The sequence below is a fragment of the Cardiocondyla obscurior genome, linkage group LG02, assembly GCF_019399895.1.
Source record: "Cardiocondyla obscurior isolate alpha-2009 linkage group LG02, Cobs3.1, whole genome shotgun sequence".
Classification (NCBI taxonomy): domain Eukaryota; kingdom Metazoa; phylum Arthropoda; class Insecta; order Hymenoptera; family Formicidae; genus Cardiocondyla; species Cardiocondyla obscurior.
The window spans coordinates 5496493-5515334 of NC_091865.1; the positions used below are offsets into that span (position 1 = coordinate 5496493).

Below are 18842 nucleotides of genomic sequence, written 5' to 3' on the forward strand. Positions count from 1 at the left end.
ATTTCGCTTCGTGTATACAGCAGGTATTGCGAAAATGTTTCGCCAGATTCTAATTGACGAACGCGATTTAGATTTTTAATGCGTTCTTTGGCGAGATGAAAATTCCGAATCAATTGAAGATTATCACTTACGGACGGTCACGTACGGCATGAAATGCGCTCCGTTCCTTGCATTGCGAGTTCTTCGTCGTCTGGCGGAGTACGACGGAAATCGGTTTCCGCTAGCGGTTCTCATTCTTCGTAAACAGATATACGTCGACGACGTTCTGTTCGGCGATCACGATGTTACGGCTTTGAGACTCAAACGCGATCAACTTATTTCTCTCTTAAATTGTGGGAAATTCAAGCTTCGCAAATGGGCAAGCAATTCGGCAGTGTTGCTCGAAGATATCGATCCTCACGATCATGGCCTCGCCTGCGATAAGAATCTTTCTAACGATGAGACGGTCAAAATTCTTGGAATCGTCTGGAACCCGATTTCCGATGATTTCTGTTATCGCGTGTCGCTTGATCCACCGATCTCCTTTTCGAAGCGATCCATTCTTTATGTTATCGCCCGGTTATATGATCCGCTAGGCTGGGCGACTCCTGTGATAATCACTGCAAAAATTTTTATGCAAAACCTGTGGCGTATTCAAATCGATTGGGATACCCCTCTTTTACCTCACTTCGTTAACAGCTGGACTCCCGATTACTCTAATTTTCAAGCTTTGAACAACGTTCATATTTCTCGTTGGACAAGTTTCGAACCGAGTTCTTGCATCGAGCTGCACGGATTCGCCGATGCGTCTAGTCTCGCTTACGCCGCAGCAGTTTATGCTCGTGTTGTTCTCACTGACGGTGAAACTCGTGTCACCTTGCTCGCGGGCAAATCCAAAGTTGCTCCGATCAAGCCGCTGACCATTCCACGGCTTGAGCTGCTAGCCGCTCTTCTACTTTCACGGCTCATGAATTTTGTTAAATCAACGCTAAATCTGATAAACGTTCCTTGTTTCTGTTGGTTAGATTCTTCCATTGCATTGACGTGGTTACGTTCACACCCGTCACGATGGTGTATATTTGTCGCCAATCGAGTAGGACAAATCCACGAGTTACTTCCAGATGCGATTTAGCGCCATGTCATGACGTCCGACAACCCAGCCGATTGTGCCTCTCGAGGCCTTCTTGGAAGTAAGTTTAGATCGCACACACTTTGATGACAAGGCCCGACCTGGCTCGTAAAGCCTTGCGCCGAGTGGCCCGTCGACATTCAGTCCGTGGAGTCCGATGCTCCAGAATCCAGAAAAGTGATTTCTAGTCTCGTCGTTGCTCAGATTCCCTCATGGGATCTCGACTCGCGCTTTTCATCGTGGGGTAAATTGCTACGCGTTACCGCATATGTTTTTCGTTTTGTTTCGCGATGTCGACGCGGCGACGTCAAAGAAATTAACGTTTTAAATCATTCTTGCGCTTTATCTGTATCGGAAATATCCCGCGCCAAGTTTTACTGGATCCGCGTAATTCAACAGAAAATTTTTGGCGCGGAAATCCTCTCTTTAAAAAATAAAAATACGGTGTCGGTTCAAAACATTTTGTCCGCTTACAGTCCGTTCCTGGACTCCGACGAAATTTTACGCGTCGGTGGTCGTCTGCGTCACGCGCCGCTTCCTTATGACAGCAAGCACCCGATTCTACTTGCTGCTCATCCTCTTGTACGCCTCATTGTGAGACAATTTCATTTTCGTTCGCTATACGGCGGTCTCCAGCTCACCCTTCGCACCCTCCGCCAACAGTTTTGGATTTTACGTGCCCGGAGCTTGGTTAAAAATGAAATTCATCAATGCGTGGTCTGTGTACGTGAAAGAGCAGAAGCCTCTACTCAGCTCATGGGCAACTTACCGATGACCCGTGTTACGCCTCCTCCGCGAGAGTTTTCCTGGTGTGGTTTGGATTATGCCGGGCCGGTACGAGTTCGCGCTTCAGCCGGACGAGGAATTTCTACAAAAAAGGCCTACATCGCCTTATTCATTTGCCTCTCAACTCGTGCCGTGCACTTGGAGCTGGTGGGTGACTATAGCACCCCGGCCTTTATCGGCGTTTTCACGCATTTTTGCTCTTGTCGCGGTTTGCCTCAGTCCGTATTTTCTGACAACGGCACGAATTTTATCGGCGCTGACAAGGAACTAACTGCAGCTTACCGTGCTACTCTCCGCGATCCGAATTTCCTTAATCAAACCGCCAGTGACAAAATTTCCTGGCAGTTTATTCCCCCGGCCGCGCCGCATGTTGGCGGGATCTGAGAAGCTGGAGTGCGCTCTGTTAAGCACCATCTTCGTCGCGTCATAAGATCTCACACGCTTTCGATAGAAGAATTCTCTACGCTCTTGTGTCAAATTGAAGCGTGTCTGAATTCACGCCTGATTGTTCCTATGTCAGATTGTTACGACGACTATCAATATTTAACACCCGGACATTTTTTGATTGAAGCCCCTCTCACGGTGCCTCCTGAACCTTCGCTTTTCGACTTAAAAGAATGCCGTTTGAATCGTTGGCAGATCGTTCGTCAATTTGTCGAACGATTTTGGTGATTGTGCAACTCAGATTATATTAACACCCTTCAGCAGCGTTCGAAATGGCGTAAATCTGAGCGTTCCGTCAAGATCGGCCAGCTTGTTTTTCTTCGAAACCCCCCTCTGCTTCCTCCCTGTACGTGGAAGATCGGTCGCATTGTTAAGGTCCACCCGGGATTGGACGGATTAGTCCGCGTCGTGACAGTAAAAACCGCGAGCTCATCTTATGTCAGGCCAGTTGGCAAAATTTGCGCTTTGCCTGTCAAATCCTGCACGAATTTACCAGATTCGTCCGATGTTTCGGTGCCGACCTCGGTTTCATTGTAAAATTTTTGTATATATACGTATTATTAGTAACTCCGACTTGTAAAATCACGATGATAAGTCTGGAATTATTTGTTCACATTTTGCATTATTTTAAGTTGCGCCAATTGTAATTTCCTGTATGCGCTTTTGAATTTTTATTATATTCGGACATTTGCACTTCGGGCAGTTCCTCGACGATCGACAGAATTTCGTTGTGACCGGCTCGACGCGAAGCATCCAGCAATCTAAAACGATGCACGAGCTCGTTGGGATCGTCCAAGTGCACGTAGTCGATCGCGTGATCGTTCAACGTCATGAGGCGAGGTAATCCTTTACCGGAACTTTTTCTTCTCGATTTCCTGGCCAAATCGCCCGACATCGGCGGTGAGATCACTTTCGTATACTTTAAGCCTTTGTTACCCATGACGCGACCGTCATTGCTGAAATCTTTTTTATGCGCGTTCGTCATTTCGAGTATGCTTTTGTAGTGACGTTTTTCCGCCTCGGTGTAAGCGGTTACGTCGGATACCTTCTTGAAAATCAACTCATACAGACCTTCCGTTCCAGGATATCTCTTACCAGCGACGATTATATAGTCGTTCTTATGGTCGAATTCAACGTGTTTGTTCCCGAGCATTACTTTGTTTGTGTCAAAGTATACACCGAAAACGTCGTCGATATTTATTCTTTTGCCACCGCTCGCCGCTTCAAGGTACATCGTTGCCAGCGATACGCTGGGCTGCGGTGACGATACGCCAGGTCGCGGCGTCGATATGCCGGACCGCGGTGTTGATGCCCGGGGCCGTAGCGTCGACGGAGGTTCGGCGTTTTTGGTCGTAACGTATGAATCGACGGTCGTATCACCAAATGACGGATTAACTACAATCGTATCACCCAACGTTGCCGATGACAACGAATCGTCAAACGTGACGTTTAAACGCCGTTTGGGTTTTGATGCCGACCACAATCGTCGCTCCAGTTTCGGCGTCAAACGCTCCCATTTTGACTTCATCTTTGGTACCGCGATACCGGATTCCTCGACGGTCTCAACCATTCGTTTTAGAGGTTCGACGATGAGCTTGAAGCGCTTCTCCGACGCAATGTCGGCGTCGATCGTGTCGGTTTTTATGGCTCGATGTTTTCTGCGAATCGCCTCGCTCGTCTTCTCGATCTCCCGCGTAATCTTTTCACGCTCGCGCACGTCGCGGTTGTCATCTTTCCCCGTCATATCGATCAATCGATTGTATCCCCGCGATCTGTTCTCGACAAAGCGTCTTCGGCGACTGGTTGTCGCGCGATTTCGACAACCTGTTAAATCAACTCGACGATACCGCGAACACGTCGAATCCTCGCCTGTATCGCCCGTTGTCGAGCAGACTGTCCTTGTCGATCACCGCGAAACCGTGATCACGTTGCCAGCATTCGCGACACAACGCACTGAACTCGTCGTATGACATGTCGGTGTTGACGTGATCGTTGTACACGTGTTTCAGATTGATTCCGTCCTGTTTGAACAGGATCAGCAGATTCGCGTTGTCGCGTATCAGATGCTTGGGTATTTTCGCGTACGACTGACACAGATAGAAGAGTCTACGTTCGAGTGACGACCCATCGCGAAGTATTCTCTCACGGCGTCTTGCTTGTCGCACGCGATATCGTCAAAGACGAAGATCGAATGCGAAAGCGCCTCGCTCGGCGGAACGACGTCACTGTTGTTGGAGAACGTGAAATAGCCGATCTCGTCGATCGGCGTCAGCAGACGTTGCAAGTACTGATACTTGGGCTGCTGCAGCGACTTCGAGTACACGTACACGTTCTCGAAACGCAAACCGTGCGGATTCTCCAACAGACTGATCAGAACGTTCGTTTTGCCGCAGTTTGATGGACCGCACACGATCGCGCGCACGGTGTTTAGCAACATCTCACCGTGCCTGCGAATTTTTTCTCCCTCGAGACTATCCATTAATCGTAATCTACCGTCACAATTCGCGACGCGTATCGTCTGCGGTTGTCGCACGAATCGCATCTTGTCCCGCTGTACGGAGACAACCGCTTGCGCGCTTATTTATAGTCGCGCGAACCTGCGAATAGCTCATTAATCGATATGTATCTCGCGCTGAAACATCCTCTTAACGTGTTGAACTTAACCGCGGAACAGTTGAGCATCATACCAAAGGACGTTTTACTGCATGTATGCGGTGATTACGTTCATCACGTGTGGGACAAACTTCCCGCGCACTTGACGGAAGATCCAGAGGTTCAAATATACCGCAAGTGCTTCCAGCATTATAATCAACCGTGGCAAGAAACGCACATTGACGGACCTGCTCCGTTAATCCGAGAGTGCGGCGAGTGTCAACGTCATCTACCGATTCGTCGGAAGTAAAGTGCTGTGGCAAAAATTTGTTGAATCGCGCGATAAACGCCCTTCCTTTCGAACTGCACATCCCCGGTTATTAATTTTGCGGCCCGGGAACTCGACTGAAGGAACGCATAGCTAGAGGTGATCGAGGCATCAATCCATTGGACGAAGCGTGTCGCAAATACGACTTGGCGTACGCGCGAAGCAACAATCTCACAGACAGACACGCAGCGGACAAAGAGCTCGCCAAGAGAGCGGGAAAACGCGTTATAGCGAGAGATTCAGGCTTACGCAAGATAGCCGCCGCAGCAGCCGTGTGGGCTGCGATAAAAGCTAAAACTAAAATCGGCATAGGTATGCCCACTACGACGAAGAAGAGATTGAAAACTACAAAAATAGGATCTACAGCGAGAAAAAAGGCAACGGTTCAGAAAAAACGCGTACTTCCAACGACGAAGAGCGGTGGCATGCTGCCGATTATTCCGATTCTCGGTGCAGTCGGATCGCTTGTCGGTGGAGCTGCGAGAAGAGCGAGAGCCGTAAACGAGAGAAGAGCTGCGCGCGCAGCAGCCGGTGGATCCGGCGTACATCTGACCCCGTACAACGGTGGACGGGGTCTCTCTCTCAAGCCGTACAGGTACGGCAGAGGTACGACTGTTGCGAAAAGAGGAAGAAAAAAAAAAAACGTCGAGCAGACGTTAAAAATGCCCACGGGTGCTACTACGAACGTGCAATTGAATTATCTAGCCAGACGTATGCGCGTTCCTTATTTCAGAGGTGTATTTATGCGCGACGCTCTACCTACGAGTGGCGCGCGTACAAACGAAAGCGGCATCGTGAACCTGGACAACGTGACGAGTCCGGGGACTCACTGGGTAGCGTACGCTAAAAGGGGAGATCGCGCCGTGTACTTTGACGCCTTCGGTAATCTCCGACCGCCTGTGGAATTGGTGCGATATCTCGGAGTCGGCGTCTCATCGATAGAGTACAATCGACGATCCTATCAAACGTACGATCAGAGTATCTGCAGACAGCTGTGTCTACGTTTTTTAAGTACAATCGACGCGATTACATTTAAAAACTGACGTCGCGACGCACTTCGCCTCAGTATCGGTTCAAACATGTCGATCACGCTCACGTTAACCGTTAGGAGCAGGTTCTCCATTCGAGCTACTCACCGGCGTTGGATCTCAGTGACGGTGATTACGAGCTCGGTCTCACGGACTTTGCGACTTACAACACCATACCGAACGTCGATTCTACAAACAACAAATTTTAATATGGCACGGACGGTAAAGAAATTACGATTCCCGAGGGATCGTACGAGATACAGGCCATAGGCAAATTTTTGAAACACGCGATGCCGCGACAACGCAACACCGTTGATGGACATCGTAATGAGAAGAGCGAGAAGAATGAGAAGAACGATGATTTCTCGATAGCGATTCGCACCAACTTTAACACTATGAGAAGCGAGATCAAATTCGCGTACGTGGTGAACTTTTCAAAACCAATCTCGTTGGGACCGCTTCTCGGATTCTCAAAGCACCGTGTACTGCAACTGCGAAAGTGGCACGAGTCCGACTTACCGATCAATATAATCAACCTGATTATTCGCATCGAATGTAACGTAACCGCGGGCGCATACTGCAACGGCGAACGCGTGCACACGATTCACGAATTTTCACCGAAAGTGCCACCGGGATATAAGATCACGAAAACGCCCACGCAGGTCATTTACCTACCGATCATCGTGCGATACGTTACGGATCTCACGATACGCGTCACCAACCAAAACGGACGACCGCTCGACTTTCGCGGAGAGGAGATCACCGTCAGATTGCACGTGCGACTACAACGACAACGATAACGTGGCATGTTAATACCGAACGAAACGAGACGCGTTACGACGATCAGTTTCAGTACTGGTACGATTCAACAGCCTGAACCGCGACAACATATCGCTGTAAATAGCGTCGGAAGGATAAGAAGAAGAAGACTAACCAAAACAAACGTTGAATTTCTGAGATCGCTCGGATTCGCTGTGCGAAATAATTTTATCTGAACGATGGCCGACATTCTGAATATCCGAGACGATCCGGTCTTCGACGATCGAATCGTCATAATCGAGACTCACGCCTATATTCCGTTCGCCAATACGACGTTCAGACACAGTGACGAGATAAGAATACCGATACAACAGCAAGATTTGTACACGCTGCCGCACGAGTGTTTTCTCTACATCGAGAGAAAATTAACGAAGAACAAAGTAATTGCGGGAGCCGACGTGATCCTCGGGGACAACTGCATCGCCTTCATGTTCGATGAGATACGATACGAGTTCGACGGTGTGGAGATCGATCGTAACCGAAACGTTGGCGTAACCAGTACGCTGAAAAATTACGCGACCGTTTCATCCGATAGGAGCGTGATTCTGCGGAACGCGGGATGGCTCAGTCCCACGATTAATGCAAACGATTACTTTAATTTCTGCGTACCGCTCAACATGCTGCTGGAATTTTGTGAAAACTATAGGCGCGTCGTGATCAACTCTCGTCATGAATTGATTCTCATACGAGCGGGCAACGACAACAACTGTCTAGTGGGCAGTTCCGCGCTCGAGCCTAAAGTTGACTTGCTGAAAATACAATGGCGTATGCCTTATGTACTTTTGAACGAGATGAAGAAATTGGCGATGTTGCGCACCTTGGAGAGCGGTCGATTCGTCAGTATGGGTTTTCGCTCATGGGATCTGTACGATTTTCCGTTACTGCAACTTACGACCAAACACTCATGGGCCATCAAGACCGCCACGCAACTCGAGAAACCTCGATACATCATCTTTGCTCTGCAGACGGGTCGAAAAAACGTTATGTCTGAAGATAACAATCGTTTCGACGACTGCAAACTGACCAACGTGAAGCTCTATCTCAATTCAGAGTGCTATCCGTACGACGATATGAACCTCGACTTTAGCAAACGTAGATACGCGATTCTCTACGACGCGTACGCGCGTTTCTGCAAAGAATACTACGGCTACGAATATCTCGAACCGAATCTCACCGTCACGTCGTTTCTGCTCAACGGTCCGTTCGTCATCATCGACTGCTCGCGTCAAAACGAGTCGGTTAAAACCGCTACCGTGGACGTGAGATTGGAGTTTGAGTGCAAGGACAATGTAGCGCCGAATACCACGGCCTACTGTCTCATCATACACGATCGTTTGGTTCAATACATTCCGTTGACCAACGTCGTACGTAAGATCACGTAGATATGATCTTCAACGTGTGTATGTAAAGCAGTGAATCGACGAACGTTGCGTATTTACTTCTCTTCCGTCGTATGCGTAACGTCGATAGAGAAAGAACGATAGAGAGAGAAATTGTCATCGTCGTCATGAAACCATCAAAGTATCAACCGTCTTGTTAGTGCGAGAACGCGAGTTGCATGAAGGAAGATAAAGCTACGCAAACGGATTCTAGACTGACGGATCACTTATTGAACAGAGAAATGACGTATCGAGGGACATTTTCGGGAAACACAGTGGTTGACGCATTCACGCAAACGGATAAGAAGTCGCGAACCGAACGACTTCAGGAACGTGTGACAGATTTTGTCTCGAAGCATTTAAAAAAGTAATGCGATTTGGAAAGGAGGGGGAAATTAACAAGACCAATGAATTTGCTCGCGCGTGTTTAATATTGTAACTTCCTTCGATTGAGCCGCATCGTCAAACGCCATCATTATCATCATCATCATCCCTCTCTCCATCTCGTCATGGCCACGCCAACGTTCGTCGATCTGCAAAGTTATCCCATTGGACGACGTTTCGTCGTGAAGGAAGCGGCGGTGCTGCGAGGTGGTGCCGTTCTCGCGCATTACGTCTTTGCGACTTCTATGCCGTGGGGTGCAATATCGCGAGACGACAGACGCCTCGTTACCTGGCTGGTACGAAATCATCACGGCATAGCGTGGGAAGATGGGGACATTCCGTACAGTCGGGCTAAACGCCTGATCATCAGGGCCCTACAGAATGAGGAGGACTGCTACGATCACGCCATCGTATACGTTAAAGGGCTCGAAAAACGTGATTGACTGCGAGATATGCTCGAAGAGGATTACTACGGCGACGACTATGACGATATCAAATTCTACACAGACAATCTGATCGTCAGGAACATCAAAGATGATTTTGAAAACGTTGAATCGTTCAACAATTTGGACGATTCGAATACTTTCCGCTGTAGAAGACATTGCAAAAATTGCGCCGTACAAAATGTATTTAAATTGTACAATTGGTGGCGTAACCATCAAAATGATGACGTATAATTTTTTTGAATAAACTTTTTTGTATCACATATTTATACATGTACGTCTTTCAATTGTTTTACCCTCTCTCAATCACCCTCTCTTAATTACCCTCTCTTAATTACCCTCTTTAAAAATTTTTCTTACTGCGTTTTATATTCCCCACTCTATGCAAATTTTAATAAATGAAAGAGGGGATTTTTCGCAATCGTCCTCGATTCGAGGTACCCTCAGATCGGTACGATCAGTACATTCTTCGCTTTGGCCGCAGCAACGACTACGACTTCCTCTATGACTACGTCTACAACTGCGAATGCGACGATGTACTACAACGAGAGAAACTGTTACGAAGTGCATCGAAATGATTGCGGTGCTAAAGCCTCATCTAGCGAGAAAAAATTTAACGAGTAAGTTTTTCATTCTTATAAAATTAATTACTTCCAATTAATATATTAATATTCATAATTGCGTTTATTTATTTTCCAGCATTTCGCCAAAACGATACGTGACGCGCTTACTCTGTCGGCGATACCCGCTGACCCAAACGGGATTCAAATATCTCGAGATTGGCGTGAACGTTGGTTCGCGTTGTTTTGCGGAGATCATTATAGGTGATAATCGAGAAGATTAATTAACCATGTCGCTCGACACCTGGAAGGAACTGTGCGAGCATCGATGGACAATTCTGAATATGCTTCGCGATCGACCGAAGCAACCGTACGACGTTGCGAACATAGGTTCGCTCACAGTACGAATTTGCCGCATGAACGAAATTAAACTTATACGACTCGAATCGTTCGACACACGTATGGCCATGACCGAAGCTACGTTCACGCGAATGCTGGATTTCGATGATTGCGTCTCTTTGACGTTCAACGTACTTAACAAAGTCCTACCGAAGATCGACGACAAATACAAGCGATTTTGTAAAATCGCTTTCGCATCAAGAAGTCGTACCGAAGCGGTGAGCGCTGTACGCAGCAGCGATTTTTTCGACGAACAACAAATTATAGATTGTGAACTGCTTGCGATTGTAATAAATGTGTAAAAAAAAAAGTATAATGAAATATATTGCATCGCATATTTAGAAAATATATACTTTGTAGTCGATATGTAACATTTTTTAATTATTTCTATTGTTACGTCCTCGGATTCCACATCTCCTTTTTTCCGACACAGATTTAATAAATTAGATAAAGGGGGTAAACCGTAACTATTTGGTGACGAGAGAGAACTTCCAAGCTTCCAGAAAAAATAATTTAAACTCTGAAATCCTTATCGCCGGATGCTTAAATTAAACTTAGAACAATCACGCTATAGATGCCGACGGAAATCTAAACAGAAAACTTTTTAAGAGATATTAAACTAATAGGGACCCAAAACGATTTAGAATCAATATTTAATATCAGGCGATAAGTAAAACACTTGAGATCGCGGTTATATCGTGGCTCCGAAGTATAAGCAAACAAAGGACGCGAAAGTCCTGCGGTCGTAAGAATATGACACGCGACCGGATCCCATAAACAAACGCTACCCGGTGATAACGGAAAGAAACCCTTAAGAATTTTCTCCCAACTGTTAATGATAACATTCTGGAAGATTGGAAGGGGAAGCCATGCGGGCGGAGTTTGGTACGACTGAAATTTTTCTCTCGAGCCAATAGATATCGGGAACTCCTCACCACTAATTAAAAATCTAAGGGCGAAAACTATGTGGCTAAAAGCCACTACGGGAACTTTACAGACCCCGCGCCGCGACCACCACCGTTCGCCCGAAACGTTCGCGCGGCCCCGATCATATTTTAAGTTACGCGCGGGCCGACCAGCCGCCCGCGGCGAGTAGCGCGGATCTACGCAACAGAGAACATGGGCCGCCCAACCGCCCACACCGCGCACCGCCACCCGACCGCTCGGGAGTGGGGACCCCCACTCCCGGGCCCACGGGTATATAAGCTGCCTCGAGCGCAGACGAGGCATCTTTTCCGCGCTGGGGAGCACCCCAGCATCCGATCCTCCAGGACTTGGGCGCTCCCAAGTTTTCCTCGACCGGGCTCACCCGGCCTTCGAAACCGACTTCGCTCTCCGAGACTCGAGCGCTCCCGAGCCTTCCTTCGACCGGGCGCTCCCGGCCGTCTCACTCTCACCAACACGGTCCTGGCACTCAGCCTCGTGGGCAGATTACGTTGCGGCCCCACTAACTCGCGACCGCAGAGCCTGTACGACCGATACGGCCCAAACGGCCTAGTTGTAACCCGCGCCGCCGACTCGCGACCGCGGGGCCTGTACGACCGATACGGCTCGAGCGGCCCATCCTGTAACCTGCGCTGCCGACTCGCGACCGCGGAGCCTGTACGACCGATACGGCCCGAACGGCCTAGCTTGTAATCCGCGCCGCCGACTCGCGAACGCGAAGACTGTCCGACCGATACGGCCCGAGCGGCCCATTATGTAACTCGCGTCGCCGACTCCCAACCGCAGAGCCTGTACGACCGATACGGCCCGGACGGCCATCCCGTGACCGCGGACTTGTTACATGGGATACGTCCCAAAGCGACCCGAACTAGCTTTCACACTGAATCCAGCTCCCGGCGGATGTTTGCTTTTGTTTAACTCATTCCTAGACTATTATATTGTTTGTTTCTTTGTTGCATTCATTCTTAGACTATTATATTATTTGTTCTTTTGCTTCCAGTCATTCTAAGATTAGTGTATTAATTGTCTCTATATTATTTCTTTTCCTAATAAATCTTTTACTTTACGTTAACCGAGTCTCGGTTCTTTACACTCGCACCCTGGCTTTCGACGAGCTCTCCGGACTCGAAATTACCGTGTTACAACTAGAGCTTAAGAAAATCAGATAAGGGATGAGATCTGAGTAACCAAAATTTAAGAAAAAGAAAAAGTGGAGGGACACGGCTGGCAAATGAGAACACTGATTTTTTCAAAAATGAAAACCCGGCGCTAGTCCTCCCCTTTTCCGAAGTTATAAAACCGCGTGTTTCGGCGGGACTCGCTCTCATTCAGTCTCTGAACCAGCTATATTCGAATTATCGCCTTCACAGTTAAGTGACTTGTGACTCCACTGTGTGAACGTTCAAATTAATAAAGAAGTTTGTCAAGGACTCGTCCGAGAACAACCGAAGACGACAAGAAGTAAGTCTCATCATTTATTTAACCTATATTTCTTTCTCCCCTTTGAAACGGTTCCACTAAAATTCTAAAATTTATATCTCCGAAATGAATGACGTGGGTATTGCCAGGGTGCCGTTCGCGTTTTCCGAATTAGACATCTCACTAGAATCCCTTGAATTCTCCGCTAATTCGACTCGGTTAATGGGTCTCCTCCTGTCAGAGGTTGCGATATGTCGCCAGTAAATGGTAACTATCAAAACCTTAGCTCGAGTGAGGGTCCATCCGGTCGGAGAAACCGGAAGAATCTTTGGGACGATGTATAGAGAGATCCGGAAGGAAGAATGCGGCGTGATGCCCTGACATTTTTTTCCCGCTACAATCATTTTGTTAAATCAAATTCAAATTGATACCTTTTAGTGGAATCAAGAAATCTTCGGTCTATTAAGAAAAGCCGTGCCCGGAGGAATCGGAAGATCCGAGAATTATGAGAATTGGTCAAGAGTTTCTTTATTCAATTTTTATTTGCGGCGGCGCCAAGGGAAGTCTCACCTGAACCTCCAAAACCAAGAACAGAGCGGCCATGGTCGCCTCCGCCTTCCGTACCTCCCAACTCGCCGTTTAACGGTGAAGATTCAGAGACAGGGGAGAACACTCCGCCGCAAACACCATCACCATCGCGTTCAAAGTCAACCACGTCGTTCGAACCTGAGCCGGAGCTGTTCCGCCCTACTTCTCCATCCTATACTCCAGATGTTTCCCTGAATTCCTCCGAACCTTCTCCTGGAGCTGCTTTTAGAGCATGCTCCTTGCCCATTCCGTCACCGATTCCTTATCCTGGGGAACCCGAGGAGGTCGGTTCCTTTGCTGAGGACGAAACCGTTTCTTGGCAAGAGCCTGACAGCCCGGAACATTCCCCTTCCCCCGCCCCGAGTGTAGAGTTCCTCGAAGAGCAAGAGAAACCGAGAGCGGTCGTTGACCCTCTCCTCGAGCTCCTCCGGAGGACCTGCACTCCGTGGACGGATCCTGTTCCGGAAAGGGCCTATACCATAGGCCCTGACTACTTCGATCCCGAGGAGATCAGAAGGGAAGCCAGGAGGGCGACTCCTGATCATAATATCCTTATTTATTATCCCGGGGTAGAACACCCCTTTCTAGCTCCGATCAGGCTCGTCGAACGAGTATTTCCGAGGTCAACAGCTCAGATCTCGGAAATAATTGAGATCGACCTAGAATAATTTTATTACACGCAACCTAATACACTGTATATACACTTATATTCACATTTGTTATTTTTTAATTCTGTTACCCTTTTTAATAACCGATACGTTTTCTTTTTCTTAAAAATGTTTAAAATATATCTTTTGTTAAGTCCTATTCCTCCTTCTTTTTATATAGTTATTTCTCTAAATTTATTTAATTTGTTTCTATACTCAAAAATTCAATTCAATTAATATTAAATTCATCGACTACATTACTAGGAACTCAGAATTACTTATTTCAACTTAATCCAAATATTCTTTGTTGCGAAAAATCACCTCCGGTTCTGTCCCAGGGAATAAGAATTAAATTTCTTTCCCTAAAAAGAACTAAAATCACGCGCTAGTTCCTCCTCGTAACCGTCTCGAATCCATTCCTAGCGTGTTTACGCGTCGCACTTCTAAACACGTGCCACGCAAGGATCGGCTGTTTCGTCACTCTCCAAATCTTCCTAACCACCCGAGAAGCGGTTAATAAACTCCTTAAAAATACTCACAATCCTGACGTAACACTATTCCATCCTTCATTTTCTTATAATTGTGAGGCGTAAGTCCACCTCGTGAATCCGCCTTGTTCGTATGTATCTGAGAGAGAAAGAAATAAGATAAGGAGGAGCGATTAGCCGGGGGGTGTGTACAGCGTCACCCGCATTCGAATCGTATGCGCGCATAAAAGAATCGTTGATAAACGATAGGCGGCGCGAACGAGTGTGAGCGAGAGGGAACGATGGGCGCGATACCTTACGATCCGCCGCCCGCCGCTCGCCGCCACTGCCACCGCCGCCGCCTGCCGCCGCGACGCCACACGGCCCCTTTGAAAAAATCGCGACTCCTTTGAAAGTCGCATAAACATTCCGCTGCGCGACGACGCGCTTATCATTTTAAAAAAATATTACATTTCAGAGTTTCGATGTTGTTATTATTTTCTAAACAATTCGTTCCTAGAATCACCGACACAGGGGCGATTTATAAATACTCACCCCCTCCCTGCATGACGTCAGTACCCCTCGCCCTAGGTCTCACGGACCCAGAACCGTTAACACCCCCCTCCTCGCGTGACGTCATTACCCCTCGCCATAGGTCACACGGATACACTAACACGTAGTGATCCAGAACCGCTCCATATACATCTACTACTGTCAACTTATCATCAGGTTTTTTTATAACAATTTTTTTTTCACATAAAGAAAGCTGTCACATGGCAACATATATAAGTCCTGTTGTTGTACTGGTATCCGTATTTCATCACTATGCCCAAACGTTGTATTAGCATATACAGGGTGTCTCAGCCTATGTGTAAAATCCTATACGGATAGATAGGTCTTAGGGAGATAAGTAAAAAAGTTATTTACCGTTTTGAAAAATTCTCAACAGTTATTGAGAAAAATAATTAATTTGTTTAGCCTAAGCGCGACAAGGAAGAGGCGAGCGAGCGAGGCGAGGCGACATCGCGTGAAACGGAGTAAAGAACGATACGCGAGCGAAACGAGGCGACAATGCGCGCGCGAGGCAAGTCGACAATGTGCGAGGCAAAATAAAGAATGCCTCGTCTCGCTCGCGTGTCGTTGTTGACTCCGCCTCACGCATCGTCGCTTCGCCTCGCTCGCTCGCCTCTTCCTTGTCGTGCTTAGGCTAGACAAATTAATTATTTTTCTTAATAACTATTTTTCAAAATTTTTTCAAAACGGTACAAGATTTTTTTACTTATCTTCCCAAAACCTACCTATCCTTATAGGATTTTACACATGGGCAGAGACATCCTGTAGATTATACGTATGAGTTTCAATCTTGACAATATTATTGTCGAAAATCGGCTTTTCATCAACAGTCAATATATCAACCATTTTTAGATATTACGTACAATAAAACCTAACAAATTAAACAATTCCACGTTTTATGTAGTAAGTTTTTTTAATAATTGAGCCCCTTTGTAGGAAACTGCGTATTTAGTTTGTCTCACGCGCGACGTTTCATTCAAAACAAACATCTCATACTAAAGACGTCTCCGCAAGTGTAGCCTCACGGTAATTTCTTCGCCGCGAAAATCAAGCAATCGTCCGTCCTGATCTACAATGCAAATCGTCAAATCTGTAACGTTCCGTATAACAACTGAAAAATAAATGATCTGTGTTGGCGTTTCAGATATCTTATATTTAGGTGGAACTCTGGGTGAAAATTCATGTATTGTATGTACACATTTGCCATTGTTGTATGCACCTTTAGTTACATTGTATTCAATGCGAATTATATTTACATTGATAATTTGTATCGGTGCGTCCGATTCATGTCAGCGCAACGGCTCGAGTATGCGATTTGGTGAAAATTTTAAGAGCGATCCAATGATGCAAGGTTTGGTGAAATTTATTTGATAAATACACTTGATCTCACTCTTCATCGTATTGTTATTAGCTCAAATCGTCAAAGGGTAATCATTTTCATCAATATCATACTGGATCATTTTCTTCGCAACATCGTTGATATGACGCTCATCAAGCGCACGTTTTAGATACGCGGCAATGTCACACAGCTTGTACGACCCATCGGGAATAATAATACTTTCATCATCATCATCAACATTGCCAAAATAAAATGTATTATTTGACGAGTTAACGTTGGGAATTGTAAAATACGTCGTCATATGTGAGAGTTGCATCTCCGATTATTCGGCGAATATGATGTTTTGCCAATTTTACTGCTGCTTCCCATATTCCTCCGAAATAAAGAGCACTGGGTGGGTTAAAATGCCAATGAACCCCTTTGTTCGTTAAATTGATTATAATTAATGAATCATGGGTTATATCTCGCATAAAATGTCTCAGTTGTGCATCTGCGCCTACAAAATTTGTGTCTCGATCGTTATATAAATACACGCATAAACCGCGTCTTGAAACAAATCGTCGGAACGCCGCTAGAAATGCTTGTGTTGAATAATCGGAAACTGCTTTGATATGTACGGCTGTTGTTGAAAAGCAAACGAAAATTGCAATAAATCCTTTGTAGGCCTTTTGTATTCTACCTTTGATGTTTGCATCATTATTGGTCCCGCGTAGTCAAGACCCGTATTAAAAAAGGGAAGTAACGGGGAGAATCACGCGCGGAGCAAGTCTCCCATAAGTGGGAAGCATGCTGTTCACACTAATGTATATATGATTTAACAATTAAACGACCTTCAAGTATCCAATAACGCTGACGAATAGTGTCTAACGTCAATTGCACTCGGCCGTGCAACGTCATGCGATGGCATTTATCGATAATTAATTTAGATAAGTTAGATTCCTTGCTGAAAATAATCGGGTGTCGTTGATTGAAACTAAAAAAAAAAAGTGTTGTAATCGGCCTTTTAATCTAAGAATTCCGTTTTTATCTAAAAATGGAACTAATCGCAACAGCGTGCTTTGGCAAGATAAAGGTTGTTTATTTTTAATTGCATTAATTTCTTTATTAAAATAGACGTTTTAAGAATGTAAAATCCAATAGTTTTTTGCAGCTTCGAGTTTGCATGGCTCAAGGTTTTGATTTAAATTTTTAGTTGCTCGCACAAATTTTGGTAACCAACGACGGCACCATGCTGTGACATGCAATAATCGCGTTAATGAAGAAAATTGTAAAAGCAATTCGGTTTTCTGCTATATGCATCTTAGCGTGACAATCTTCTTCGGTTGTGTGCGGTACTTCTTAATGTACTAACCGGATGTTTAATTTATCATATGGTGAAAGCCAGGTTGGCCCACAGCGGGTGGGCCCATTGTTTCTGTGGAGAAATTTTAACGTGAGGCACAATCGACCGGATTATCATCACCCGACACATGTTTCTAATGAGTGTTTGGCAGTGTCTTCTGTATTTAGGTTATTCTGTTTGCTACATATGTCGTCCAGCGTGACGAATGGCCTTGTATCCACTCTAATGCAACAGTGGAGTTAGACCATAAGTAAATTTTATTAATTTTAAAATGTGCTGCAAGTTTTATTTTGTTTGCTAAACGCAATAATAACGCGAATGTGTTTAATTCTAACCGAGGTAGTGAAATAGTTTTTAACGTTGCGACTTTTGTTTTAGATTGTAAAAGCAATATTTTTGAAAAATGAAAATTGTCATACACATTTAGGATGGTCCAAGTAGCTCGTAGGTAAACGACCGCCGCGATCGCCCTTTGCGAAGCGTCCGAGAACCCATGCAATTTGATATGACAATTTGTAGTAAGTACATTTAACTACCGTAACAACGTAATTTTTTGCAACTTTGGGAAATCCGCGTGGAACTTCTTCCAAAAGTTTTGCTCTTCTTCCGGTAAGGGTTCGTCTCAATTTAGATTTTTCAACCACAAAGATTGTATGAAAATTTTTACACGCACGATTACTGGTGCTAGCCACCCGAGATCGAATAGTTGCACAATTTCCGATAAAACTTTTCGCTTTGTATAAGTGGTTTCTGTGATTAAATTAGTACGGAATGCAAACGTGTCAGTTTATAAATGCTAGCGCATATAAAAAATCGGGTGCCCTTCGGAAGGCTGCTATTCGAGAAGCTGATTTTTCTGCTCAGTTTTAGGTATTATATTTTCTATTAATTTTGAACTTGCAGCCCACTTTTTTAAGAGGAATCCGCCTGCCATGCAAATCGCGATTAACTGCTTTATTGACTCGCGTATTTCCGGAACAGTGTTTGCTCCTGTAAGTATATCATTTATGTTAACTTCTGATCGCAATACAGAAGCACCGAGAGGATAATGATCTTTTTCATCTTTTGCAAGATGTTGCAATACTCGTAAGGCTAAGAATGGAGCGCACGCAAGTCCATAAGTTAAGGTATTTAACTGAGAATCATTAACATTATCAGCAGGATCTTCACGCCAAACAATTCTTTGCACGTTTATATCGCAGTCATCAATTAAAATTTGTCTATACATTTTTTCTATGTTTGTTGCCAACGT

At 45.7% G+C, this 18842-nt stretch overlaps 2 protein-coding genes across 2 annotated transcripts; both read left to right on the forward strand.

Moving 5' to 3' along the window:
* The first annotated feature begins 148 nt into the window (after positions 1 to 148).
* Positions 149 to 2278, forward strand: LOC139110290 (uncharacterized). The gene is made up of 2 exons (XM_070669941.1): positions 149 to 999; positions 1585 to 2278. The coding sequence occupies exons 1-2, from the start codon at positions 149 to 151 to the stop codon at positions 2276 to 2278; spliced, it is 1545 nt and encodes a 514-aa protein (XP_070526042.1).
* Positions 2279 to 7284: 5006 nt separating this feature from the next.
* On the forward strand, positions 7285 to 8487 carry LOC139110298 (uncharacterized). The gene has a single exon (XM_070669953.1). The coding sequence runs from the start codon at positions 7285 to 7287 to the stop codon at positions 8485 to 8487; it is 1203 nt and encodes a 400-aa protein (XP_070526054.1).
* Positions 8488 to 18842: the final 10355 nt, after the last annotated feature.